Here is a 23571-nt window from a genome sequence, read left to right on the forward strand (position 1 = left end):
CATGATGCTGCAACCACAATGTTTCACTCAGCATTAGGAAAGTTGGTAGATTTATCTCAGACATGAGCTTTATGTTTGGTCTCATCTGACCACAACTACTTCCACGTTTGGTGAAGAAATTCCAAACAAATCAGTTTTTTTAAATTTTAATCAATGTCTCTTTCCTGCAACTCTTCCATGAATCCCATTCTGTGCAGCTTCTAGTGGTCCTGTGGACCGATCCTCTTATCTCCCAGCTTCACCAGGGTTATTTTTAACTTCCCGGATATTTCTCTGATTATTTCCCACCTTATCCACTCTGTGACTTATGATATTCAATTCTCTCTTTGTAGATTTGCTATGGTGACATCATCTTTTCATTTCCTAATAACTGATTTATTTTTGGAGCTCCTTGGAATGTTCAGAGCTCTAGAATATTTTTTATAACCCAATCCTGATCTTTACTTCTCCACAATTTTGTCTCTTTGTGCAGAGTTCCTTGATATTGATATCTCTTGCTTGGTGGTAGATCTTTCTACTTAAAGGTGTTAGACTGCTGTTGATTCTTGGACCTATAAGAACAAGTGGATGCAAACAGCTCATACAAGAGTGGCATGACGGAGAAGAGGTTAGACACAGGTGGATTTTATTGAACTAATTTTGGGACTTCTGAAGGTAACGGTTGGGGTTTCAAAGGAAAAAGAGTGAATACATATGCACACCATTTTGATTTATTTTTCAAGTATTTAAAATGGTGTTTTTCCCTCCATTTATTCAGAATATTAACCATTTAAAAATCCATCCATCCATTATCTTTACCCGCTTTTTCATTTTTGGTTCATGGGGGGTTCACTAGTGCCCATATCCAGCCATCACTGTGCGAGAGGCGGGGGACACCCTGGACAGGTCGCAGGTCAATTTGGTTAATTAATTCCAAATTAATTTCAGGTTATGTAGGGCTGCAACAACGAATCGATAAAATCGAAAAAAATCAATGATTAAAAGCGTTTGCAACGAATTTCATTATCGATTTGTTGTGTTGTGCGATTATGCATCTTTCACGGCGCTGCAGAGCCGTTTCGTTTTGTTTACGGGCAGTTCATTGTCAATGCTGACTGACTGAATAAAGTTTGAAAAAAAAAAACTGCAGCGTGAGTTGAACAGAGTGAGGCGGTGTTGTCAAAGGAAAATAAGTAAATTTTACAAATGACCAACGCAGCGAAAACTGTTCGACCCAAGTCCTCCAAAGTGTGGGAGCTCTTCACAAAGATAAAAAATGAGAAACATGCCGCTTTGAAAATCGCCGACACGACACAGGAGAACCACGCTGGTAAACATGTCGGAGTCACGAGGAGGAGGAAGGAGCAGGCGGTGGAGCACTGGCAGATACAACTCGTCTCACTCCCAACTCGTGTTGCAGGTGAGTCTTTACAATATTCACATTGTTCTGTTTCAAGTGAGAAAACGTAACGTCAGTCTGTCTGGTAGATGAAGCTGTTTGTTTGTTTTCTGATTAATGACAGTGATAGAGAACATGTGTGTTACTTTTTATTTAATTTAATTGGTACAAGCAGTGTTTAAATGTGATTTATGAATAAATCTAACACAAAGATAATAATTTAATGATTAAGCTTCAACTTTTAATTTGCTGGCAAAGTATGAAGACACTGCAGGTATGGCAGGATGAATTGCATTTAAACAGGAATTAAAGTAATTTATTACATCTACTCAAATGTGTGTAATTAAGTATTTTATATATATGTTTGTGTGTGTGTGTTTAATTGCTCTTTTAGCTACTTTTGCCTGAACCTAACACTGTAAGTGAAACAAGGCATTTCTTGAGTTGCTGTAAATTATGCTATAATAAATATTTACTGTCTCATTCCAGAAAACGACACCAAACAATGACGGCCTTCATGATGGACAGACATCATGGACACCACAGCAGCAGCAGCTGTCTTCACTGATAACATCCTTAAATGATCATCACTGACATGAGGCCTCTGTCGATGGTTGAAGACGAAGGCTTCACTACAATGATCCACACTTTTAATCCAGGTTATTATAATCCACACTTTTAATCCAGGTTACAATATTCCACACTTTTAATACAGGTTACACTCTTCCCTGAAGGACACATTTTACAAAGTAGCTACATATTGTGCAGGTATAAAGGTACATTTGTATATATTTTTGTGTACATTTATTTTTTAAGCTATTTGACGTTTATTTTTTATTATTCAATATTTTACTAGCAGAATAGTCAAATAGCAACCTGTTTTTTGTGCGAATTGCTATGTCAGTCAAATGTTCAATTTTGGAATAAAGGGGTGGAAATTAAAACGTTTTTTTTTCCCCCGATTCATCGATTAATCGAAAAAATAATTGGCCGATGAATCGATTATTGAAATAATCGTTAGTTGCAGCCCTAGTTATATGGCAACAAAATGGATAGACTACCAAGTGGGATGAATAATTTGTAAGTCTAGATGGATCTGTGTGTATGTAGAAGATTGTATTCTTTGAAGTGTTTAGACAGAAGGAAATGAAGAAGACTGCACATTTAATTGGCTTGTTCCTCTTTGCTGACCTCCTGCTACAGTAGATTAATGTGTTTGCTCAGTGGACTCAATAGACTGTTGACCTGTTTTGTTGTTGGAACCTGAACTCTAGGACTTTTTCTACACAAATTGCCCCTAGCTGTGAGTGAGAGTGATTGTTTGTCTTGTTTGTTTTTTTGTGGCCCTGCGATTGGTTTCGTGACATGTCTAGTGTGGACCCCACCTCTTGCGCAATGGCTGCTAGACATGGTCACCAGCAACCCTCGAGAACTGGAAAGGACCAAGCAAGTGATAATGTAAAATATATTGGATAGATGGATGGATGGAATTACCAAATAAATTCAGTAACCAATAGTTGTTTTGTTTTATTATTGAAGTTCATAAATCAGCCATTAGGGAGCACAAGCCATTGTATATCTTGTGCCGAAAACCACAAGAAGGGAAATGTGCCTAGAAAAAGAGGGAGAAGAGGAAAGTCAAGTTTGTGGGACTGAGGTAGCAACTCTAAATGTAGGAACGACAGGTAATGGTAGAGAGTTGGCTGACATGATGCAGAGAAAGAAGGTAGACGTTTTATGTGTGGAAAAGGCCAAGTGGATGGACAGCAAAACTTGGGGCAGGGTTTATGCTGATTTACCATAGTGTAGATAGGAATAGAGATGGAGTAAGAGTGGTCCTCAAGAAAGAGTTAGCAAGGAATGAAGCAGAGGCGAATGGGTGTCAAATAGGGTGATGTGTCTGAAGATGGATGTAGGAGGTCTAACGTTGAATTTTGTTAGTGGTTATGCTCAGTAAATTGAATGTGAGAGGTATAGGAAAAAGATACATTCTGGACAGATCTAGACGAAGTGATAAAGTATTCTCAGGGAGGAGAGAGTGGTGATCAGAGCAGACCTGAATGGACATGTTGGTGAAGGAAAAAGAGGAGGTAACGAAGTGATGGGTAGGTTTGGTGTTAAGGAAAGGAACCGGTAAGGACAGATGGTGGTGGTTTTAGCTAAGACGATGGAAATTGCTGTAGTCAACACTTATTTCCAAACAAGAGCAGAACACAGAGTGACTTATAAGTGTGGAGGCAGGAGTATGCAGGCAGGCTGTGTAGAAAGTAGGGATGCACCGGTCCACTTTTTTTACTTCCGATCCCGATACCTAGATCTGAGTATCGGCCGATACCGATCCAGTTCCGATATCATGATCATCATTGATTTTATATGAGGCTGTAATAATCTGCTCTCATGTACAATTTGTACAAAAATATGCATGCATGTCCAAAAAGGCAACTTGAGGTAAGTTGTATTAATGTTGGATAAGTTTTAAAGTTAGAATTAAATTCTGCTAACACAAAACATGTTTCTTTTTATTCCTAGCTTTAAAGTGGTTATTAAAGTGATTAATTTAAGTGATTGTTTAAAGTTGTTTTATATTTTATAAGGGGCAGATATAAGAATTTTTTCTTCTTCCTGCACTCTTTTCATTCAATATTTTCTTTTTGATGATTTTTTTTTAAATTTTGTTTCATTTAAATGAATGAATAAATGAATAAAATTAAATAAAATGTTAAATGACTTTAAACATCTGCTAAGTTCATGGCATAAACCAACAGACATGTTCCTGTTTTTAGTATTTTACATCACTTTATAATGTAGCTGTTTATGTTTTTAATATAATTTTCAAATCATATGTTTTTTATGATTGTCTACTGTTGTATTGATAAATATCTCCTTGAGGGTAAACTATATCTTGGCTGCAAGTATCAAGCTGTGAAATCCTTCGTTTTCTACAACTGATAGTGGTTGGTCATTAATTATGATGAAGTTTAGCAACTTCTCTGTAAACATTTGAGCTCCGTGGCTTCAGCTGTGTTTTCTTTTTGTTCAATCCGAAGCAGGCAGCCTGATTTGGGGCAGCTGCGCTCAGTCTGTCCCTCCTCAGAGACGTGCAGACTGAGCGGGGTAGATTGGACGCGGCTGGCCAGTGTCGAGTCGCTTGTTTTGGGTTGAGCAAAGAGCAGTGCCCCGCTGAAGCCACGGAGCTCGAATGTCCTTCATAAAATTAACTTTACCGCGATTTAATTTGGCGCTATGGCTCTGCAGACATTGCACGTTTCTGTCTTGTTTTGTGGTGTTTAGTGTAAAATACTTCCGCACAGGGTGCATGTTTAGATGAAAAGTTTGTTAGCTGTTAGCCACAGTGCTGCTAACTTTCCTCACGTTTTAGCTGGCTGCAAACTATGAACAAGATTTCCTGAATGTGAGGCGGGTCTTATTACTCTAGGCTCATGAGACACGCCGCCGTTCAGGAAATCCAGTCCATAGTTGGAAGCCAACATGCAGCGCAACCACAGACATGCATGGATCGGAAATATCGGCAGGTGGATTGGAAAATCCGATACGTAAATTTTGCTGGTATCGGAGGCCGATACCGATACTGGATCGGATCGGCCCCATCCCTAGTAGAAAGGGTAGCCTGAAGGTGTTCAGGTATTATAAGTTTATGGCAGGAAAAAGCATGACCAGACAGCATTGGGTGGTTGTGTGTACTGTAGAATGACTTTTGTAAGAAGAGGAAAACAGTAAAGTCATAAAAGAAGACCAAATAGTGGAAGTTGAGAAAGAAGGAATGTTGTGAGGAGTTCAGAGAGGAGCTGTTAAAGACTCTGGGTGGTAAGAGCTTCCAGATGACTGGACTACTACAGCAACAGTAATTAGAGAGACAGGTAGGAAGGCACTTTGTGTGTCATCTGGAAAGAAAAAAGATAGGAAAACAATGTGGTGGAATAGTAAAGTGCAGGAAGTTATCCAGAAGAGGTTTACCAAAATGAAATGGGACAGTGAGGGGACTGAAGAGAGGATTCAATTCAATTCAACCTTTATTTCTACAGGTTGGTCTCATTCGACGACTCATTTGCAAGAGACCTGTTTTAAACGAAGGCATATGACAACAGTGGACAATCATAAAGGATATAAGATGAAAAGTAAATGGAATAAATTATATAAAAAAACAAACAAACAAACAAAAAAACGGCTGCATTATAAAGCAATACAAAATACTAAAAACAGGAACATGTCTGCAATGGTTTTTGCCATGAACTTAGCAGATGTTTGAAGCCACTTAGAGAGATCAAGGTTGAGAGCTTCAGATCTTTTTGTTAAAAAACAAAAACAAGAAAAAAAACAATTTGTACGCATCCTTTTTGATTGTCTATTGTTGTCTTTGGTGTCCACTATCATCGTCACCCTTTGTTAAAATCAAGTCTCTCTTGTAAATGAGTCCCTGAGGCTTAAATGTCTAAAGATTGAATGAAAATGAACGAAAAAGGTGTTCCAGGATACAGGAGCGGAGTAGGAGAAGGCCCTTTTGCCTAGTTTGGTATAAGGAGCTGCAGCATAGGGCAAAGAGGGAGTTGGCAAAGGCAAAACAAGATTTATGATGAGTTGTATGGGAGACTGGACACTAAGGAGAGAAATAAGGTCTTATCTTGACTTGTAGGACAGAGGAATCAGGCTGGAAATGTGCAGTAGGTTAGGCTTGTTAAAGATTGGAATGGTAATGTTCATGGAACATGGAAGTAGTGCTTTGAAGAGCTATTGAATGAAGAGAATGGAAGGGAAAGAAGAGTAGAAACTGGTGGATTTGGAAGTGGGAAAGATGATGTGAATGAAGTTCTGAAAGTCGTGATGCATGCTCAATAATCCATGTAGATAAATCTAACAAGGTTGAGTCAGGTCCTCTGGGCGGATTCTTCTTTGTTGAAATGTTTCGTCTTTAATCCAAAAGACCTTCTTCTTTTGTATTAAAGACGAAACATTTCAGTGAAGAAGAATCCGTCTTCTAAGAACTTCTAATAATTGTTAGAAGTTCTGAAAGCTTTTAACGAAGATGAAGAATTGGAAGGCAGCTGGACCTGATGACATACCAGTGGAAGTATGGAAATGTTTAGGACATTTGCAGTGAGGTTTTTGACTCACTTATTCAGTGTATTCAATGCATGTGACAGGGTGCCAAGAGAGGAGGTGTGGTGTTGCATGAGGAAATCTGGAGTGGCAGAGAAGGATGTTCGATTGGTACAGGACATGTATGAGGACAGCAGGACAGTGGTGAGATATTCTGTAGGAATGATGGATAGCTTCAAGGTGGAGGTGGGAGTGCATCAAGGATCAGCTCTGAGCCCTTTCTTGTTTACTTTGGTGATGGACCAACTAACAGATGAGGTCAGACAGGAATCCCCATGGACTTTGCAGATGACATTGTGATCTGTGGTGAGAACAGGGAATAGGTGGAAGAGAACTTGGGAGAGGTAAAGGTATGCACTTGAAATGAGAGGAGTGAAAGTTGAACGTGTGTGTGTGTGCGTGCGTGCGTGCGTGCGTGCGTGCGTGCGTGCGTGAGTGAGTGAGTGAGTGAGTGAGAGGGAGGCCGTTGGAACAGTGAAGTTACAAGGAGCAGAGGTCACAAAGGTGCAGGACTTCAAGTACTTGGGATCCACTGTCCAGGAACAAGGAGTGTGGTAAAGAAGTGAAGAAGAGAGTCCAGGCAGGATGGAGAAAAAATTCAGGAGTGATTTGTGACAACAGGGTGTCGGCAAAGGTCAAAGGAAAAGTTTACAAGACAGTGGTGAGACTAGCTATATTGTATGGTCTGGAGACAGCAGAATTGACACAAAGACAGGAGACAGATGTGGAAGTGTCAGAGCAGAGGATTAAGATTCTCATTGAGAGTGACAAGGATGGATAAAATTAGGAATGAGATCATCAAAGGTACAGCACAGATTGAACAACTGGGAGATAAAGTTAGAGAGACTAGACTGAGATGGTTTGGACATGTCCAGAGGAGAGACAGTGGTTTGGACATATCCAGAGGAGGGACAGTGGTTTAGTCACATCCAGAGGAGGGACAGTGGTTTAGACATGTCCAGAGGAGGGACAGTGGGTATAGTGCAGCCTTCTCAATAACGTTTTGAGTAGGAGGCTGGAGTCATTTCTCAACATCAACACATAGATGTTCTGTGCAGTGAAAATATTGGTGAACACGGAAAATGTTTCATGACCAGCATCACAGGCTTGAAAATAATTGAGGTCATAATCAGCAGCAGCTGTCAATCAGTTTGTAGAGCGAATTAACATTATGCTGGTGAAGATTATCAGTCATCCAGGACATGATGAATTCAAAAAACGTTCAATACAAAAACAACTGGACTTTATTTGTAACAGAAGAGGTTTCGCTCCTCATCCGAGGAGCTTTCTCAATTCAAAGAGCAGAGAGTGAGAGATTCAGGTTATAAGGTTGAGTGAGATAAGACACACACACATATGTAGATTGGCAATTCACACCAAAACACATTAACAGTAAGAGTCTTTTGTTCCTCTAATTCACAGACGAGGCCCCTCTGTTTCCATCAGGTGTGAAAACCGGCTAGGAATCTGTTTTAAAGTTGCATTATAGGTTTTTGAAAGTGGAAATCTGAGTCCTCCTCTGTTAAAAGACAGCTTTTCTCTTTTTACATAAATTGCTTCCTTCACCCCCCTCTCAAACCATCTGTGTTCTTGGTCCAAAATGTGCACATTTTGGTCCTCAAAAGAGTGTCCCTTATCTGTGAGGTGGAGATGAACAGCTGAGTCTTGTCCTGTGGAGCTGGCTCTCCTGTGTTGAGCCATGAGTCTGTGAAGAGGCTGTTTAGTTTCTCCAATGTAGAGGTCTGGACAGTCCTTGCTGCACTGGACCGCATACACTACACCACTCTGTTTGTGTATGGGTGTTTTGTCTTTAGGGTGGACCAGCCTCTGTCTGAGAGTCCTGCTGGGTTTGAAATGTACTGGGATCTTGTGTTTGTTGGAAATCCTTCTGAATTTCTCTGATACTCCAGCAACATAAGGGATGACAATGTTTTTACGTCTGCTGTTCTCCTTTTTCAGTTTATTGGTGTGTTTTGTAGATTTCCTCACTGACTTGACAAAAGCCCAGTTAGGATATCCACATGTTTGAAGAGCTTCTTGAATGTGTTTCTGTTCCTTTTCCTTCCCTTCTGTCTTCGTGGGGACGCATTCGGCCCGATGTTGTAAAGTTCTGATGACAGAGAGTTTGTGTTCCAGTGGATGGTGGGAGTCAAACAGAAGATACTGGTCTGTGTGGGTTGGTTTTCTGTAAACTTCAATGTTGAGGCTGTCCTCTCTCTCCATCTGAACCAAACAGTCCAAAAAAGGCAGTTTGTTGTCGTTTGCATCCTCTCTGGTGAACTTGATGTTGTTATCAACAGAGTTAATGTGTCTGGTGAACGCTTCTATTTCCTTAGCTTGGATTTTGACCCAGGTGTCATCCACATAACGGAACCAATGGCTTGGCGTTGTTCCCTTATAGGAGTTTAGGGCTCTCTGTTCCACTTCCTCCGTGTAGAGATTGGCAACAATGGGTGACACTGGAGATCCCATGGCACAGCCGTGCTTCTGTCTGTAAAAACTGTCATTGAACTTGAAATAAGTGGTGGAGAGGCAGAGATCCAACAGGGTGCAGATCTGGTCTGGGGTGAAGTTGGTCCTGTTGATTAAGTCCTTGTCTTGTAAAAGTTGTTTTCTGACGGTTTCTACTGCTTCAGAGATGGGTATGCATGTGAAAAGAGAAGTTAAGAGAGTTAAGAGAAGCGAGTTAACATGCATTTTCATGAACCTAATAAAGAATTATTTCACAGTGAATTGATCTTTATTCTTTATCTTGCAGCAGTTCCAGCTCAAAAACATCACTTTGTTTTCTGTAACTACAAACAAGATCATGAAATCTGAGCCACATTTTAAGCATCATATTGTGAACATCTGAATAATTTTAACCTTTAACTTTATAACTAGTCATGTTCCTCAGGGGGGAAATTAACCACCTCATTTCACTGCTTAAAAATATTAGTTTTAAACATTTTCTCCACAAAAAAGCCCCCTGAACAAAACAAACAATAACAGCAACAACAACAACAAAAAACCTACTACCAGTACTCAGTCTTGTAGAGCTATTTCAGCCCGAAATAAACACATCTAATATTATTTTCATTTTATTTTACTACTTTAAGGTTTTTTTTTTGTTTTGTTTAAAAACTACACTACCGTTTTTTTAATTAACTATTTTTTTTTTTTTTTTACTGTAATTTAAAAAAGTTGTATTTTCCTCCACTAGTACCCCCTCTGGGTCAACATCCTCATCCTTCTCTGTTCTCCAGAGCTCAGATCTGATGCTTGGTTCTATGGGCCCAGTCAGAGGGTTCTGGACCCCCTCCTCTGCTCAGAGTTAGACCTCCTAGTGGGGCTCAGTCCACTCTTCCTCTTCTAAAACAAGCCCTGATCACCTTCTTCATCACCAAGGTCCTCACTGTCTGACTCGGACTGTTTTTCTCCTTCATGGTAATCTCCTCTGTCTGAGAGGTTCTGAAGCGGTGGTTCCATCCTCCTCTTGGTCCTCAGCTCTGGCCTCCTCACATTCAAAAAACATCTCATTGTTTTGACTCATACACAACTCAACTAAACACTAAACTACACCCTAACCATAAAACCCAAAACATGCTAATAAAAATCACTAATCTCTCAAACCTCATGACTCACTCCCGCTCTCACTGTTTTAATAGCGTCAAACTCCATTCAATTTCTGCGTATTTCTTCTTCATGCTGATTTTTTGGCGCTTGACAAATAACTTGGAGCCTCCGTTAGAAAGGAGGAGGGAGGTTGTTTATCTGTTCCGCGGTGGTGGGAGGTGACAGTGAAAGGTGATGGGTGTGTTTTCTCCCCAAGACTGCCTATCTTTGCCGCAGCCTCGTGCCCTAACGCGCTTCAAATATGACAGTGGTTTTTGGAAAAAGACGTGGCAAGGATTATTTATCATTATGCTAGTTTTAATTGACATATTAACACAATATAAAACTGATGTGTAGTTTAAAGTTTGTACTTTTGACAAATTAAAATGGAGAATCTGAGAGGCTGTCTTTCCCGCTAGAGAGGTTGAAATCGGTCATGTGACTCACGCGCCGGCACGTGAATTGGCTCCAACCCGGGGGTGGGGTGGTTGTTAGAGTAGGCGGTGCCAGACACTTGAGTAGGTGGTGCAATCACCACCTGCCACCTGTTGTTGAAAAGATAGATAGTGGTAGAAGGATGTTAGAAATGCAGCTGCCAGGACAAAGACAAAGAGGCAGGCCAAAGAAGATGCAGTTAGAGAAGACATGTAGAGAGTTGTTGTGAGGACAGAAGATTCAGACGACAGAACGAGATGGAGGATGACTCACTGTGGAGAATCCTGATGAGGGAACAGCCGAAAGATGAAGAGTTAAAAGTTTCTTTTGTCTAAAGGTTATATTTGTCCACCACTGAAATGGTGGTCATGTTTTTTTCTGTGTGATTGTGTGTGTGTATGTTTGTCTGTTAGTGAAATTTCATAAACCACTGAATGGATTTTAATGAAACTCTCTGGAAGTAATCATTTTTTTACACCTTCCAGTGATTACGCACTTCACTCATTACTCACTTCCTTCCAGTGAGCAAACGCTGGCGCATCCTGGCTGCCGCTGCTCGTCGTGCTTTTTTGCTTTTTTCTGTTTTATTCAGTCCTTCCTGCCTTTTCCACTACACCAAGTTTATGATCCGTCTCAATATCAGCCATACGGTTCATTAGGATTTACCTGCTGCCTGCTCTGCTTTGGACTCTCCAGCTGCTCATCCACCACCACCCGGCGTCTGGTCTTCTCCATTACTCAGCGGTCGAACTCCTTCACCTTCGTTTCCTACCAGCCGTGCCACCTGTGCTCTCTCTTCAGGACATTGCCTTCCATCCTCGCCAGAGATACATTCACCGTGGCTCCCGCCATAGACTCCACGCTGACAAGTCTAACCCCATAACTCCATCTGGTCTGACTCTCACCATTCTACATGCCGCAATACTCGGGCCGCTAACAGTAATAGTATGTTAGCTAGCCTAGCTTGGTCGGCTAATGCTCCAGTCGCTACCAACTCCTCCTCCATAAAGTTTGGCCTTCTGAACGTTCGCTCACTCACTGGCAAAGGTCAGCTTATTCAAGACCTAATATCCGACCGTAAGCTAGATTTTATTTGTCTAACAGAAACGTGGCAACAACAAAATTAATTTTTCCATCTGAATGAATCTACCCCACCAGGGTTTGTTTACATCGCCAAATCCCACGAGTCCGGCCGCGGAGGAGGTCTCGCGATAATTCACCGCGAGAACTGGAAGGTCACGCCGGTTCACACACCTCCCTCTCCCTCCTTTGAGCACACTGTGTCTACTCTCCGGCCCTACCCCCACCATTGTTGCCACTTTCTACCGTCTGCCCAAAATCAACAACTCTTTTATAAATGACTTTGCTGCTCTAATCGCCCATCTCTCAGCTCTTTCACCCAACATTATTCTGCTTGGAGACTTCACCATTCATATGGATGAAGACAACAACCCCCTCACCAGAGACTTCACATCTTGCCTTGACAGCTGTGGCTCCCAGCAGCTCATTAACTTTCCAACCCACATAAAGGGCCACACTTTGGACTTATTATGCTGCTCTGGACTCTCTCCTCTTAACTGTTTTTCTGATGAACTTCCATTTACTGATCACCTCATGATTTCATTCAGTGTCAATCTTAAATTTTCTTCAGAGAAACCTCAACGCACTCTTTCCTTCCGTAATATTAAGAATATTAAGCATGACATTATTTTGTCTCGTATTAATAATACCATCTTCACCTTCAATTCTTTTAACCCAGATGACCTTGTCACATTCTACAATAACAGCCTCACCAATATCCTTAACTCTGTCGCTCCTCTGAAAACCCGGTCTGTCTCCTTCTCCTTTTTTTTTGTTCAGATATTGACATCAACATTTCGCATAGCTCACCTCATAGACAAAATTTGTTGGTATAGCTTAACCAAAGCTATGACAAATACGCATGGTTCATTTTCAAGTCCATGTGGCTTTACTCAAGATCATTTCCTTATGTCTATCCAGGTTTTGTTTGTGGGAACATAGAAAGAAAAAATTAAGAACAAACTAACAGGGTCAGAGAGTGTAGCTATAACAGGTGTGTCAGTTACGAGACTGTAAATCCACAAAAACTTTACATTGAATCAATGAATTTTGTTTATAAAGTACAAACTGAAGTCAGGTGGCATCCTTTCATATCAAATTATCTGTTTCTCTCAAAAAAATAAATAAATAAAAAATAAAAATAAATAAAATAAAAAAATAAAAATAAAAACCTTAGATTATTTCTGGCATATATATTTTGAGATTTTTTTCCCATTTATTCCAATGTTTAAAAAATAAGTGTTTTAAAATTAACTGTGAAGGTTATTTTTTCCATTTTGTAAATATCTGCCACTATTTGAGCCCATTCTCTAGCAGTAGGTTCTTTCTGTACCATCCATTTTTTGTAATTGCCTTTTTTCCAGCCGCTACAAGTATATTCCATAGGTATCTGTCAACTGATTGCATTTTGGGGGTTTTGCATCCTAAAAACATGGTTTTGAAGTTCTATGGAATGTTGATTTGAAAAATGTGGTTAAATGCGGAATTTAAAGCGGCCCAGTATCTTTGGAGAGCATAACAATCCCAGAAAACATGATAATGATGGGCATTCTGACAACCACAGTTTCTCCAGCATTGACTATTTCCTTGTGAGAAATGGGCGCTTTGACGTGGGGTGATAAAATAACGAGTCATACATTTCCAACTAAATTATTTCCAAAGGTGAGATTTTGTGCACCTCCATTGGGATACACATATTTGTTCCCATTGTTCATTAGTTATAACAAGACCTGATTCCTTTTCCCATTTATTTTTAATATACCGCGTTGAGAGTGTATTAAAGTTTGATATAATCTTATATATTTTTGAAATTAATCCATCTGACAATTTTGATTTTAAGACTTTGTTATTAGTTCAATCAATGGGTTGCATTGATCTGTGTTTTGTTTGATTTCCTGGTTATAGTAACTTCTTATTTGTAGATATCTATAAAAATCGTCTTTTTCCAAATTATAATTTTCTTGTAATGTGTTGAAGCTTTCCATTTTATTATCTTTCAAAATCTGGAAAATTACTTTTATACCTTTTTGTGATCCAGGTTTTGAATCTGGGGTCGGTGCTATTTGGTAGAAAGCTTTTGTCATATGCTAACCAGTTTAATACCTTAATTTCTTTGTTTAGTTTGTTTGTTTTTACAAATTCTCTCCATGTTGTTAGTGTTGATTTAACCCATTTATTTTCCAGTTCGTCTATCAAATCAAGCCGTTTAGTGTCTGCTATTATCGCTTGCAATGGGACATCTGAGAACAAACTGCTTTCTATCTCCTTCCACTTTGCTTCATAATTTGGATCACACCAATAAAGTAGAGTTCGAATTTGAGCGGAGATGAAATAGTTTTTGAGGCTGGGGAGGCCCCATCCTCCTTTATCCTTTGATAATTGTAATGTTTTGTATAGAATGTGAGGTCTCTTTCCGTTCCATATAAATCTGGATATATCTTTGTCCCAATCATTAAAATAATGGTTTGGGATAGTTATTGGTAGAGTTTGGAAAAGGTAAAGAAATCTTGAAATTGCATTCATCTTTATGGTTTCTATTCTTGCAGTTAAGCTTAAGTGGGGAATGAGATTCCATTTTTCCAGGTCTTTTTTAACGGCTGAATAAAGTCGACTGTAGTTTATGTCCCTTATTTCATCAACATCTTTATGAAGTATTACTCCTAGATATCTAAAGGATTTGGTGTTCCATTTAAGAGGGAATTTCTTTTTAAAATCTTTGGGTGGGTACCAGTAGGAAATAGTTTCTGTTTTTTCAATATTTAATTTGTAGCCAGATAGAAGGCCTGTTGTTTCCAGACTGTGCATTAGTTCTGGTATTGAGTTTTCTGGGTCCGCTAAAAACAAAATTATATCGTCTGCATAACATGCAATTTTGTGTTCTTTTCTATCAATTGTATTACCTCTGATTGTTTTTGTTTGTCTGATATGTTGGACTAGTGGCTCCAGATACAGGGCAAAAAGTAGAGGGGACCAAGCACACCCCTGTCTTACTCCTTTCTCCAGTCTAAGTGATTCTGTTAAGTAACCGTTTATCCTTATTTTAGAGGTTGGATTATTATAGAGCTCCTTGATATTAGATATTATTAGGTCACTTATTTGAAACTACTTTAGCACTTTAAACAGGTAGGACCAATCAACTGAGTCAAAAGCCTTTTCAGCATCTAGACTGATAATCATTGCCTTTTCTTTATGTTTTTGTATGTAACTCATTACGTGCAGGGTACGTCTAATATTATCCTGGGTTTGTCTTTTGTTAATGAATCCTGTTTGATCATTATTTATCAGATTTGATATAATATTCTCCATCCTTTTAGACATTATTGAGGTGTAGATGCGATGGTCCACATTGAGTATTGATATTGGTCTGTATGACCCGCACTCTAATCTGTCCTTTGCTCTTTAGGTATAAGTGATATAATGGCTTCTTTCCAGCTTGGGGGGATCTGTGTCTTTTTGAGTGCCCAGTTGAAAGTTTTTAAAAGTAGCGGAGTGAGGTCCTCTTTAAAAGTTTTATACCATTCGGAGCTGAAACCGTCATTCCCTGGTGATTTGTTATTCTTTAGATTCTTAATTGCATTTTGTATTTCGGTTTTGGTTATTTCAACACTGAGTTTGTTGTTTTCCTCCTTGGTCATATGTGGGAGATCAAGTGTGTCTAGAAATAAATCAATATCCTTTTCTTCAGCCCTCGTTATTTTAGAAAATAGTTTTTTGTAAAATGATTCAAAGGTGGATAGTATATCTTCCTGTTTAGTCTTTATTGTATTACTATGATTGTCTCGAATTTTAAAAATTGTCCTATCTGCTTGTTGTTTCCTAAGTTTCCAGGCTAGTATTTTGGTAAATTTTGCACCGCTCTCATAGTACCTATGTTTTGTGAAAAACATCTTTTTTATTGTTTTTTGGGTAGTCAAATTAATGTAATTTCTTATCTTTCTAATCTCTTGTAATGTTGATTGGCTTTTGTTTTGAGCATGTCTATTTTCAAGCTCTTTTAGTCCTTCTTGCAGCTCTTGCAGTTTTTTCAGTCTTTGTTTCCTTTTAATTGATGCTATGGCTATAATCTTCCCCCGTAGTACAGCTTTGGCTGCGTCCCAGAGGATAGGTGGAGAAGTTTCACCATTATCATTCTCATTAATGTATCTTGATATTTCTTATGATATTTTCTTTTTAATTTGTGTATCATTTAGAAGGCTGACATTAAATGTCCATAATGTATTCAAAAAGCGTTCAATACAAAAACAACTGGACTTTATTTGTAACAGAAGACGTTTCGCTCCTCATCCGAAGAGCTTTCTCAATTCAAAGAGCAGAGAGTAAGAGATTCAGGTTATAAGGCTGAGTGAGATAAGACACACACACATATGTAGATTGGCAATTCACACCTAAGCAACATTAACAGTAAGAGTCTTTTGTTCCTCTAATTCACAGACGAGGCCCCTCTGTTCACATCAGATGTGAAAACCGGATGGGAATCTGTTTTAAAGTTGAATTATAGGTTTTTTAAAGTGGAAATCTGAGGCCTCCTCCTCTGTTAAGAGACGGCTTTTCTCTTTTTACATAAATTGCCTCCTTCACCCCCCTCTCAAACCATCTGTGTTCTCGGTCCAAAATGTGCACATTTTGGTCCTCAAAAGAGTCCTGAATGACTGAGAATCTTCACCAGCATGTCCATAATGTGTTTCTTTGTTTTTCATCCAAAGCCATTGTCAAATATATAGGGGCATGATCACTTGTGTCTATTGTTCCTATCTCCGCTTCAGTAACTTTAGGTCTGTCTTTATTAAAAATAAAGAAATAATCTAGCCTTGTATATACCAAGTAGGGGTTAGAGAAGTGGGTATACTGCCTGGTCCTTGGATTCATTTCCCTCCAAATGTCTATTAGTCCGATGTTTTGCATTAGGTTGCTGAATTTTTTATTGATTGTTTTACTGTTAGCTTTCTGTCTAGAGCTATCTAAGGATGGCTGAAGGTGAGTATTAAAGTCTCCCCCGCAGATAAGCGTTCCCTCTGAGTTATTTACAATCAGGTCTATTATGTTAATAAAAAACAAGACATCACTTCCAGGTGGGGCGTAAACATTGAGTAAAGTATATAATAATAATAATAATGTCATCACAATGTCAGCACTGTATGTTTCCATACAATGGCGAAATTAGTCTCTGCATTTAACCCATCCACCACCAGGTGGTGCAGTGGGCAGCTATTGAAAGCGCCCGGGGGACATTTTGGGGATTAGACGTGCTGCCCAGTCTCTCCATTTATATTTCCTCTGACTAATATATATCGGCCCTCTTCATCTTTGATTTCAAAACTATGTTCAAAAATCACTTTACTTGACATCAATATTGCCACCCCTCTTTTATGTTTTCCCTTGTATGAGGAGTAGTATGATTTAGTGTATCCATATTTGGTTAGTTTTTGATGCTCTATCTCATTTATATGCGTTTCTTGTAGGTAAATTATGTCTATCTTTTCCCTCTTCATTTTTGTCAGTATCCGTGTTCGTTTAATTGGATTTAATATGCCATTAACATTAAAGGATGCCACTTTTAACCTTTCAGATAACATTTTCTTGAGTAATAAGTAGTTTTAATAACATTTTTGTTACTAAGCTCTCTGGGTAAACTTAACATGTCACAAGAACTGTGAAGAACAAATACAGAACACATCTGAAAATGAGTCCTGGGGTTCCAATGTAAATGTGGACTGTCCTTTACCTGACCTGGGTTGGGGTCAGAACTTGGAAGGAAGTCCTTAACAGATGGTAATAGAGGAAGGGCCCTCCATGACAACCTAGAATAAGTGTCCATACCTTTTAAAGGTCCTGGTCCTCCTGATAACTGCTGAAATGTGAGGAAACAGAGAATATGTTTACTCAAAGGTGTTTTCGTTGCTTTTTCATTCTGGGGGCTGTCTTCTGAAAGCCTGCAATCTGGATATAGCGCCAGCTTGTCCGGTGGGCTGCTCCCGCTGGACACTCCTTTCTCTCCCGGCGATGCGCCATGGTTCCCCCTCCAGCAGCTTCATCAGGTCTTGACGCGGTGGGATCACCTGGACTGCAAATCCGCGGTCATTCATGTTCTTTGTAGCTTTGTGGGCAGTTTGGAATAGGCGTGTTTCATCCTTGTAGAAGATGCGGAGCTTTGCTGGGTATGGAGTCTGGAAACGGATCTTCTCCCTCAGCACCCATTTTGCTTTGTTGTTTTCTTTGTGGCAATTTAAAATTGCGGTAGGGTAGTCATGGTCGAAGTATATCCTCTGGTTGTTGACGTAGATTTCCTTCTTCTCCCATGCTTTTCTCAGTATTTCCTCCTTTGTACGGTACCGCAGGAATTGTACTACGATGGATCTTGGCTTTGCTGCTCCCGTTGGTTTCGGCGCTAGAGCTCTATGCGCCCTTTCTATGCTGAGTTCGTAGGAGTCAGGAAGGCTCAGTTTCTCTTGAAGGAGTTTTTCTACATATTCAATCATCCATTTGCCTTGTTCTATGTTCTCCAGTACATTGAAAATCTGTATATTCTTTCTCCTTGCTCTTGCTTCTTGGTCAGCCAGCTTGTCTTCGTTTTGAATCATTGTTTTTATCATGTTTCTCACTGCTAGCTCGACCGTGTCTAGCTTCGCTTCTGCAGCCACAATGCGCTCTTCGGCTTCCTTAATTCGTTGGTTCGCTTTGTTAATGTCCTTTCTTAAAACATTTAGGTGTTGTTTGTTTTCTAGTCTAAATTCTTGTATTTCACGAAGGATAATTTCGAGATTAACTTTGGATTTTCGTTACCTTTTGATTTCCCGGGCCCGTCTTTAGTGTTAGCATAGCTATCCATGTGCTGCGGTTCGTCATCACTGTCAGACGTGTCTGGAGCATTTTTCTTGCTTCTTTCTCTTGTTTCCATCCTGTCCTGCGCTTGCTATCTTGCAGTAAGGTCTGTGAGTAGTTAGAATAGGTTGCAGGAGTTTTATTAAAACCTTTGAGGAGTGCTCTTCTTATGCTGCCATTCGGTTGAAACCGGAACCGGAACCCCCTGTCTCCTTCTCCAACTCTGCACCCTGGTTCACTCCAGAACTCCGTTCTCTGAAATCCAAAGGTCAGAGGTTGGAGCGACTCTATAAGAAATCTGGTCTCTCAATTCACAAGGAACTCTATGCGAACCACGTCATCCAGTATAAGGACAGTATTTCTCAAGCCAAATCCAGCTACTTTTCTGACATCAGTTCCAATGTTGGCAATTCAAAAACTTTGTTCTCTCTCTTTAACCGTTCAGTCTCATCTCCTAACTCATTACCCTCTCACATAGTTTCCACAGAATTTTGCAACTCTGATGTCTTATTTCAATGAAAAGATTCTTTCAATTCATAAACACCTTGGACCTAATGCCGCCCCCAGCATCTATGTTGAACTCCCCCCTCCCTCCCTCCCTCCCTTTCTCTGTCTTCTCCCTCCCCTCTGCTGATGACATTGCTGACATTATCAGCAAGTCTAAGTCCTCATCCTGTCAGCTCGATCCATTTCCCACAGTTCTTGTTAAATCCTGTCTCCCGTCTCTGCTCCCCATCATCACCAACATCATCCACTCCTCCCTAACCTCTGGCATTGTTCCCACAGCTTTCAAATCTGCGGCCATCACCCCCATCATCAAGAAACCAGATCTTGACTTTACCAACTTCATTAATCTTCGTCTAATCTCTAATCTGCCCTTTATTTCCAAAGTTCTTGAAAAAGCCGTTGCTAGTCAACTTCACTCTCACCTATCCAACAATAACATTTATGAAGAGTTTCAATCTGTTTTTTGCCCCCACCATAGCACCGAAACAGCTCTAATAAAAATAACTAATGACCTTCTTCTTGCTGCTGACTCTGCTCTTCTGTCTATCCTCATTCTACTGGATCTAAGTTCTGCCTTCGACACAATCTGTCATTCTATCCTCCTCAACAGTCTAACCTCCATTGGCATCTCAGGTACTCAGTTAGACTGGTTCAAATCATATCTCTCTGACCGCACTCAATTCATTCAGCTTAAATCCTTTCATTCCCAGTCTTCCCCCGTCTCCACGGGTGTCCCCCAAGGCTCTGTCCTCGTACCCCTCTTCATCATTTACCTCCTTCCTCTAGGTCACATCTTCCGTAAATTTGGTGTCCATTTTCACTGTTATGCTGATGACACACAGCTCTACTTGTCAACAAAACCAAACTCCACCCACCCACCCTCCATCCTCACCGACTGTCTCAATGAGCTAAATCACTGGTTTTCCAACAATTTCCTACAACTAAACAGTGACAAAACAGAAATCATTCTTGTCTGTACCAAAAACTCTATTTCAAAATCAGAACATCTTCTCATCCCCCTTAACAACTCTCTGCTATCCCCCTCACCTCAGGTCAAGAGTCTTGGTGCCATCCTCAATACCACTCTCTCCTTCACTTCACACATCAACAATGTCACTCGGTCTGCCTATTTCCATCTCCAAAATATTAACCGTCTCCTCCCTTCTCTCACACCCCGCTCCACAGCCATCCTTGTTTACAGTCTTGTGACTTCTCGGATTGACTACTGCAACTCCCTTCTTTATGGCCTCCCCAACAAATCTCTCCAGAAGCTGCAATTGGTCCAGAACTCAGCTGCCCGTGTCATCACTCAAACCTCCTCCTATAACCACATCACTCCAGTCCTGCAGCAGCTCCACTGGCTCCCAGTTAAATCGCGCATCGTCTTCAAAATTTGTCTTCTCACTTTCAAAGCTATCCACAACCTTGCTCCTCCATACCTATCTGACCTCTTACACATCTCCATCCCCTCTCACTCTCTCAGATCCTCCTCTTCACTACACCTCCATGTACCCTCTGCCCGCCTCTCCACCATGGGGAGCAGGGCCTTCACCTGCTCTGCCCCTCATCTCTGGAACTCTCTACCCCCGACTTATGAAACACCACCTCTCTTTCTATATTCAAGACTGCTCTGAAAACACATCTCTTTAGACTCGCTTATCCTTAACTTTGCTGTATGTATTTTATATTCTTTATGCATTTTATATTCTGTATGTATTTTATATTCTTTATGCATTTTATATTCTGTATGTATTTTATATTCTTTATGTATTTTATATTATGTAATTTATTCCTGTTGATCTTTGTTCTTACTGTAAAGTGTCCTTGGGTGTCATGAAAGGCACTTTTTAAATAAAATTATTATTATTATTATTATTATTATTATTATTATTATTGTTATTATTATTATTATTAACTTTTGGTTCAAACCCAATTGAAAATAGCTGCTACATCCAACTGTCCTTAGGAAACACGAAAATGGCTAGAACTCTGCCACCTTTAAATATATTAATCTAAAATTTGGTGTGGTTGTAGCAGAGACTCTCCTTCAACACGTACTCTGATCACCAAATCACTAAACTCATCTCTGGAGGCCGTAAGTATTGAGGTCGACACATGAGATCGTACATTTACAAGGTTTAACCCAAACACTTAAAACTTCTTCATTTCTTAACATAAGACATTTTTGTTTTAAACTCTAGGCTTGAAAACCCCTTCAAGGTGTGTCAGGCCCTTATTTACAAGAAGTAAAAATCCCAAATTAATAAGTGTTTTTATAAAATAATGTTGGTGGCAGTATAACGTAGTGCAACCAGTATGGGTCCATTTTTGTGCAGGGACTTCTGACGGGACCAGGTTTTCCTCGGACACTTTTCAGTCTCAGCCTCAGGTCGCCACGCCCAGATTTAAACAACTGCTGCTGGTGTTTGATTGTTTCAACCACTCAGAAGCAGACATGTTGATGCAGGCTCTCCTGTAGCTAATCTAGCATCAAGATATTTTCTGAGTTTAGGAGTGGTCATTTCTCAACTACGCATATGTTATTTTTTTGCATTGCTACATTTTTAACAGGGAAAAACAAAGGTACCTTTTAAAACTTTATCTCTGTCACCTGGTTTTGCAATATGCTTACTCCCCAAGATTATTCCTCAGTAATGACTTAGTACTCACAGATTTATTGTGAAACATGTGTGCATGTAAATAGAGAGGGGACATGTTTCATTTTAAAGCCCGGTGTAAGCCCGGTGCAAACAGACTGGTCTAAAAAGCTGTTTCCATTTCCTGTCTTCCCAGTTTATCTGAGTTGCTTTGTAGCAAACAAAAGCAGTTGTGCTGTTGTGATCGAGAATAATCCAAAAAAGTTTAAAGTGAAGGAGCAAATCTGAAAGTAGACGTCTCGGCTGCAGAAGCAGCAGCAGGAAGAGGATGAGAGGCTTACTAGGGGGAGGAAGAATTGCATAACTTCTCAGAGGGAGCAGAATGAAAGTCAGGAGAAAATGAATAGCAAGAAAATAGGGGGTGTGTTGTGCTGGAGGAGGTGAGGCTTGGCACCAGCTTGTTTTTGTTCTTTTACATTAGTTGTCTCTAAATTAACTGTGGGTAAGGATGAGTTAACCTTTTTTAAAGAAGAGTTTAAGAGAAGTATGTAGTATTGGGAGAGAACAAAGGTGGCTAGAACTGATGGGTGGACCTTGTTACCCAAGGAGCAGTAAGACACATACACACACCCTCTGCCAGGACAGGCACACACTTGCAGTTAGTGTTCGGACTGTGAGGATTGGGAGCTGCGCTGCTACCTGTGGAGTTACAGCAGCCTTTCCAAGAACACGTTCTCTTTCTGGACATCTCTGTATTTGTTTGCTGCTGCTGTTTGTGGAACATCAATTGTTAATCATGTGAGGAAGGTGAAGATTCCCTTCATCATGGTGCAGTGGGACATGGTCATCCAGTCAGGTATAGTTTCAGTATGTTTTCTACTGCTGTCACGACTTTGGGTAATGTTCAGAGTTTATTTTCTGATAGCTCTGGAGAGTGTTTGTGTGTGTACATGTTAAAACTCCTAAAATCTCCAAGGAAAAGAACTGCAATTTTATATGGTTTTTAGATGTATTGCAGTAGTATCAACTAAAGCTTTCTGTTTGGAAATGCATCAAACGCTTCAGTCGAAACTCTTTATTAGCCGCTGTTGATTTCAGCTGGAGTTTTATAGAAAGAATAAAAAGCAAGAGTAAACCCCAACAGTTGTAAAGTAAATTGGTGTCTCCAGGGCAGAGGAAACAAGTGGGGCTGCAAGACAAAGATTTTAGGGTTCTGAGCAGTTCAAGGTGGTGGCAGGTTGAAAGATGTAGTTAAGATGAGGACGTGGGTTTTACTGGAATCAGCTGTCCACTGTCCTGCCAGTTTAACTCTTGTACGTGAAGTCTGACTTCAGACAGACGTGGGATGGGCTTGGTTCCAGGGAGATCTAAAAGAGAGGGGATGGATTGGGATGGGGAGGTTAGGTGAGAGGTGTTACAGACTACTCCAGATTTAAGTGGAAATGACCAAGTCAGTTGAGTTGGAACGACTGTTCCAGAATCACAAAGTGGTTCACTATCACTGAGATTTGAACAAGCTCTGGAAATTAGAAATGCTTGGACCAGCACAGTCTGCAGAAAGCAGATATGTGCTGCAGATTATTATATGTGAATATGTCTTTAACGAAGCCACAACAAAACTGTTGGTGTAGCCAGAAGATGCTGCAATGTTTGACTCAAAAACCTGCACACTCGGGTATTAGAGCTCCCCAAGGGCCACACTTTACGTAATCACTGGTTTGGGAGTGTGCCGAAGCAGTCAAATCAACTGTGGAGAGACAACAGTGTTAATGTTAAATGGATAGTATTAATGGTAATGAAAGAGCTGACTACTTTGCGAAAGCTGGCAGTCAGACCCACTTGAAAGGACCAGAGCCTGTTGTAGGTATTTCAACAACAGTCTACAGAACTGCCATACAGGCCTGGATTAGACGTCAATACTTAATCTGCTAGAGGGAGCTGACGAACTGACAGGCCCAGGAACTGATTAATGGCCCAAATCCTAGGTTTGCAAAAAGTCCTCATCACCCTGACAAAGAAAACTTGAAGAACTCTTTGATTTCTAAC

At 40.1% G+C, this 23571-nt stretch overlaps 1 protein-coding gene across 4 annotated transcripts in view; it reads left to right on the top strand.

Moving 5' to 3' along the window:
* Nucleotides 1-23571, top strand: part of mrtfab (myocardin related transcription factor Ab) — a 117438-nt gene that overhangs the window by 16215 nt on the left and 77652 nt on the right. The window contains exon 1 of one of the 4 annotated variants that reach the window (XM_037690755.1): nucleotides 22176-22381. The exons of the other annotated variants lie outside the window; for them this stretch is intronic. Within the exon in view, the coding sequence (XP_037546683.1) occupies nucleotides 22351-22381 (31 nt within the window). The 5' untranslated portion in view covers nucleotides 22176-22350. Of the gene's footprint in view, nucleotides 1-22175; nucleotides 22382-23571 lie in introns of those variants that run through there. 4 annotated transcript variants of the gene reach the window in all.

This window comes from Nematolebias whitei, chromosome 17 (genome assembly GCF_014905685.2).
Source record: "Nematolebias whitei isolate Nwh7 chromosome 17, NemWhi1, whole genome shotgun sequence".
In the NCBI taxonomy this organism is placed as follows: domain Eukaryota; kingdom Metazoa; phylum Chordata; class Actinopteri; order Cyprinodontiformes; family Rivulidae; genus Nematolebias; species Nematolebias whitei.